Here is a 6073-nt window from a genome sequence, read left to right as displayed (position 1 = left end):
TCGACTAAAACAGAGAAAGACAAAATTTCATAGTTACATATTATTAATTGGCTAGAACCGGGTAGTGGTCCCGTGGTAGTATTGTGGACTCACGGGTCAAAGGTCCGAGGTTCAAATCCCACTCTACCACAACTCAATTTCCATTTTTCCAACACAAGTTATTTACGACTTTTAAGAAATGGTCTGAAAATTTAAATATTTGAGAAAATAATAAGAACTCAAGTATTTCTCTTTTTAATAAAAAATTTTTTTTGAAAGGACGACGACAACCACATAAACCACCAAATTCTCTCTCTATACTGACGTCGAAGACCAGGAAGGCCCAAAATGCGATGGACAGACTGCATCAGTGCGGATATGACAACGTGGAAGTAAGGAACTGGAGAGAAAGGACAGCAGACTGGCAAGAGTGGAGGAGACTCATGGATACAGCCAAAGCCCACCCAGGGCTGACAAGCTTATGATGATTATTAATTATTTTGTGTAGTTCATATTCAGATTTTGGAAAAAATTGGAATTGGGAACTCTAAAAAAAAAGTAGATACCACAGAAGCCATTGCCTTACGCATCGGAAGATATAGAAAGTCTCATTGCTTCACTCCCAGGTTTTGGGCACGTGAAAGATTTTTCATATCCATTAAAGGTGGCAAGTGTATTTAGCAGTTCCTAACACTATGGAAAATTGATTACAATGTTGATGCAAATTATTCCATCATTTGTGTTATTATTAACGTGTGCAAACTTAGGATATGGATACATAGATACATTTTTTTGCACCACAACAGGCCAGGAGGCCTAATTACAGTGGTGAATTACATCACAGAGTACCCAGGCTTGAGGAAAATCACATTTTAATTTTTGTGTTCTCACCGGGAATCGAACCCGGAACCTTCCGTGCGTGAGTCAAGCGTCTTGACCACTACACCACGGAGGCCGCCAATATGGTTATGTTTAGGGTTGAATCGCTCAAAGTGATGTCTGATAAACATTTAGCAATTAACTTATAGTAACGTTGATGTATTCTGTGATATCTGATCGCATAAAAATAGAATATAGATGTTTAAAAAACAATCAAATATAATTAGATAATAACATACATTTTCCTTATATTTTCATACAAGTTATAAAATAAAGACTGGATTAAGACTAGTCTAAAGATGCGTGGTAGATGATGAAAGTGCTAATAAGTCAAATAAATAATTGTAAGTGTATGTACCAAGTATTTTATTTAATTGTATGTTAAGTACCTATTTGTATTTTATTTTAAATCACAAAAGGCCCAATTACAGTAGTGAGTTACAGCACGGATCACCCAGGTTTGAGAAAAATCCGACCCCAGAACCTTATGTGCGTAAGTCAAGCTTTTCAAGGCACTACACCATGGGGCTGCCGATTATTACTTACTTACGAAATCCAATAAGAATTGTCAATAAATAACAGAAATCTAATTAAATATAAAGTGTTCATTTTAGTAAACAAAATTATTTTGCAAAACACATATATAATGGGTTAAAAATATGAATAAATAGTACGAATGATGATGAAAACTTTAATACCAATATAACTAATTTAAATACATCTTTTTAAATTCAGTTATTAAAAAAAATCTCCACTCTACTCCACAGGTTTATCCTTTTCCTTGTTATCCATTGGTGATCCCTTCTGGAACGCAAACACGAGGTATATAGCTAAAAAAGAAGAATTAAATGTCAATATTAAGAAAATGTATATAAGCTTTGAGATTAACACATTTCACAAAAATGGCGCTATATAAATTATCCAACTATATATATATAATAAAGTTGTTTTCTCATAAAGGTCATTCCTGATAATCATTTATTTGTACTCAATAAGTTCACTCATTTATTGAGTACACATTTTTTAAAAATATATATATATATATATACATATATATTTGGACCCCTGTATTTAGTAGCCTTACGTGTCATGTACAAGGCTAAGGTACTCGGAAAAAAATGTTTTTGTTTGTCTTGGAAATGGGATGTTCGATCACTGATTTTGGTTCATTACCTTTATGAGTCCAATCACCATTGTTGCAAAGTTCAAGAACAATGGCGCGTGATAACTACTTTTAACTACAGTGTGGATATCTGTTAAGGATATTCGATCTTTCCTGCATTCTGCTTTAAGATTATGGCGTTGTAAACTGAAAAATGGGCAGTGAAATAACAGATGTTCGATACTCTGCAAAGAAATATCATCGCATGGACAATAGTCATCATTCCTTAATTTAAAACTATATGGATAACTTCTCATAGCTCCGTGTCCGGTAAAAATTTGGGTCGTTTCGAAAGTACTTTGGTGATGACGACGGAAATTTTCTGCATCAGCCAGCGTTGGGAAAAACATTTTAGTGATTTTACCTGTAGAAGAAGCGCGGTAATGATCCTTCCAACGCTGCTGCGTATTTTGTTTTATACAGCATTTAGCAAAGCTAAGGGGAAATTCTGTGAAGAAAGGTGCCATTCTTTGTGACTACACATTGTAACATACGTATGCTAATACACTTATTCAATAATTGTAAACTTACACTTTATCATTCGATCTCTTATGATAAATTGTAAGCAAAGTAGATTTTATATAACAACAATTAAAGGTAATATGGATTTTATATTACAATAAAGATCGCACGGATCTGGTTACTTATCTGGGCGCTCTGGGTAATGCAGTGAAAAATTTAACAAAAAAAACACCTTTAAAAAAAAATTCTTCATGTCGATCAGGCACAAATCCAGGACCTTACGCATTGTAACAAATGACATAAACATCAATAATTGAATGTAACCAATCAAAGCAAATAAACTGTAGGAAAATTTACAGCTTAAAATAATATTCAATTACACGTAACTCCCATTTTACACGGTTTCAAAATAAACCAATGCAATTATTTTTTTCCAAAAATTATTCAAAAATACATAACAGTAATACTAGTATTTAGTTTTGTACTTTCTACACCCTTTTAACATACTAACCACTTAGTAGGCGTGATCCAGGGTAGTGTGGTGAACTCCGGATCCTGAGGTTTGAACCCCACTGTACCACAACTTATTTCCCATTTTCTATCATGGTTATTTGACTAAAAGACATTGGCCCCAAAATTGAAATATTAGGGGGACCATAAAAAAATTGCATATTTTATGACCTACCATTCGAGTTCAGTTCAGACACGTCTGTGAGTTTTTTTTTTGTTTTGACTATTGTTTGGCATTATTTCCGAGTAATAAAAAGCCAGAATTTTGTATTTTGAAAAACATTGACAATATCATTTATAAAAATATCAAATAATAATGGAGCAGGGTGGGCTCCTTGAGGTACTCCAGAAGTAACAGTGATTGGAGAAGACAAGAAATTATTAATTTGAATCAACTGTTTTCTTTCACTTAGATAAGACAATAATATAATGAAAAATGATAATAAAGGATCTCTTATACCAATGGGTTGTAATTTAGCCAGAAGAATTGCGAAAACTTTAGAAATGTCCGTACAAAACACATCAGCCTGATAGCAGTAGTATAAGCAAGCAGATTGGTTGTAGTGGATTTGGCAGCTCGAAATCCATGTTGTTGATCTATCAACACATTTTTTAATACAGGTGTTATTTTTTTTGTTATAATAGATTCGAATATTTTCGGAACAATAGATAACATTGATAATATAATTCTATATTTTTTGACATCAAACTTGACACCCGACTTAAAAATTTGCCTGATTAATGAAGTTTTCCAAGAATCAGGAAATGTGCCACAGGAAAGAGACATATTATACAGTATACAAATGGGCGTGGACAGTATAAATTTGCATTCATTTAACAACAGTTCAGGAATACCATCAGGACCAATACGTTTTTTCCTGCCTAATCTGTTTGAACAATAAAATTCTTCATCAATAGATATTTCACACTTACTAAGATCTGCAGTATCTATATAATTCAGGGAAGAGTTATTTGGAGCATAGGAAATATTGTTAATGTTTTTATCTTAATCAATACTCGTTTAAAATAGCTATTTTAATGCTAAAAAACGTCCTCTTAGTATGTTACCAGTTAGTCATTAGTCGTGAAATATCTCCTGTCTCTGTCCTGCTCAGTTAGTCGGGCGTGTAGTGAAACGATAAACAAAGGTGACACATAGTCGCATATGCGGAAGGGAGCGACATACTGAATAGAACTTAAGACCGATGTAAACAGTCCGTGCTTTTTACTGTACTACGTGTTTTGCTTGCCAAAGTCGACGTGATATGACGTGACGACACTTGCTCCCTCCTCTGGTCATTCCCTTTTTTTAGAGACGACTTTTTAGCTCGGATTTGTATGGACTGACATCTCCATATATTATATTTCAATGATAAAAATGAACAAATGGAATGGTAATTTGTGCAAAAATGCGTGATTTCTTTATGGTCCCCTTATTAGTTGGGTAAATCATAAGTATTCAAATATATAAAAAAAGGGCTATGCGGAAGGCTCTGGATGTATAAAAAAAAACGCAAAACAATATTGACTAAATGTGCGTAAACGGGTACATCTATTGTCTAATAGCGAATAATCTTTATATTTTTTTAATAAGAAAAAAAAAAATTAGATACCTATAATGAACCATAAAGATTTTTTATTTTATATCATAAATTGATTTTTGTACAAGAAAACCAATCTTTTGTGTAAACTTTTTTTACAAAATATTGCATGGAATGTATCCACCGTAAACAGGACTCTGGAGTATTAAAAATGTATAAAAATAGATTACCGGCTGCCTCCCACTGAGATTTGGATATAGTCCCAATATTTGTACATCTATCATCAGTTTTTGTGTCCATATATTCTTTTGCGTGCTCGTAGTCTGCCAAATTTACAGGATCTTTTCCAGAATCCAGAGGATAGGACTCAAAACAGATCATTTTTTGTAATAAATGTTTCCCTTCATCTTTCTTCTTTTCAAAGTAATCCTCAAATCTTTCTTTTAAAACTAAGTGTAAATCAAACTTTTTAGCCAAGTCGATAAGAGTTGGGAAATGTACCAAAAATTCGGGGCAATTTACGACTCCTTCCAAGTTAAAATTGTATTTTGCTCCAAACAGTGGATACCCTTTAGAAGGATCAAATTGTAATTCTATATTGAATATTTCATTTCCAGTGGAAGTACCGTTATTCTTTTGAACTCGTCTAGTTATATCAGATGCATCTGGAATGGTTCCTATAAAATAGCCACCAGGTTTCAAACATTCAGAAGCGTTTCTCAGCATACATTCAGCTTGGGGAAGGCTTTGGAATGCATAATGGAATGCAAACTGGCAATTAACTAGGTCAAACTGAATGGAAGGATCTGAGTACTGGTCTTTCAGGCGAACGGTAGTGCAATCGGCCACAATAAACTCTGCAGAAAATAGCTGACCAGGTCGATTCTTCATTATCTTATATCGGTCTTCACAGTTGGACACTGATACTGATGCTATATCTACACATACTAATTTTCCCACATCACCAATTTTAAACTTAAAAAGATCACCTCCTTTACCACAGCACATATCCAGCACAGACGTGTTGTGCTTTTGAGATCCTTTTCGATTAATTTTATCTAAAAAGTCACTTATAACCATGCCTTTAATCCAATTATTAAAGTTTCTCATGTAAAAAATTGGCGACTCAAATCTACCACTAAGACCCTTTTCTTCGATTGAATTGTAGTGGTTTGCAACTACTGTAGCGTGGTCAGAGGCCTTAGGTTTTAACGAAGACTCATTTTTCTTCTCCTCGGGAACATTGATCTCTTCAGAAGTGCTGCACATTTTTCTCACTTGTTGAGCCTTTTTCAATCTAAAATAAATCCGTTTATTTTACTTTCGAATATTTGTTGAGAACTATGACTATGCCAAAAAAATATTATACACAAAATAAAAAAAGGTTACTTCACAGATGACAGGTACAAATCTACTCTTTGTTCCCGCTCAGAGGATGACAAATTAATACTATATAAAATAATATTCGGAATTGGAACACTGATATTAATTTGCTTTCAATCGTCAAACGGCGTCCAGATCCCTCAGCTATTCGAAATTC

The 6073-nt window shown here is 33.7% G+C and overlaps 1 protein-coding gene across 2 annotated transcripts; it reads right to left on the bottom strand.

Moving 5' to 3' along the window:
• Positions 1 to 1535: 1535 nt before the first annotated feature.
• On the bottom strand, positions 1536 to 6073 carry Rnmt (RNA guanine-7 methyltransferase). 2 transcript variants are annotated; one of them, XM_088223832.1, is made up of 4 exons: positions 5923 to 6073; positions 4764 to 5830; positions 3453 to 3589; positions 1536 to 1688 (listed from the first exon to the last, which is right to left on the bottom strand). In XM_088223832.1, exons 2-4 carry the CDS (start codon positions 4808 to 4810, stop codon positions 1615 to 1617), a joined length of 258 nt encoding a protein of 85 aa, XP_088079958.1. In that variant the 5' UTR covers positions 4811 to 5830; positions 5923 to 6073; the 3' UTR covers positions 1536 to 1614. The 2 variants fall into 2 exon arrangements, with proteins under 2 accessions (XP_088079958.1, XP_088079956.1); XM_088223830.1 differs by lacking the exon at positions 3453 to 3589.

The sequence above is a fragment of the Micrasema longulum genome, unplaced genomic scaffold (genome assembly GCF_059751315.1).
Source record: "Micrasema longulum isolate JH-2025_06_02 unplaced genomic scaffold, ASM5975131v1 h1tg000251l, whole genome shotgun sequence".
In the NCBI taxonomy this organism is placed as follows: Eukaryota; Metazoa; Arthropoda; class Insecta; order Trichoptera; family Brachycentridae; genus Micrasema; species Micrasema longulum.
Note: the sequence above shows the minus strand (reverse complement) of the source record. Positions and strands in the feature narration are given on the sequence as shown.

Bases quoted from the DNA above. Each gene is read 5' to 3' on its own strand.
- Rnmt (XM_088223830.1), bottom strand. From the start codon at position 5,802: ATGTGCAGCACTTCTGAAGAGATCAATGTTCCCGAGGAGAAGAAAAAT. The intron at 1,689-4,763 runs GTAATCTATTTT...CTTCTTTTTTAG, and splicing joins ATCTCAGTGGGAGGCAGCCG to CTATATACCTCGTGTTTGCG.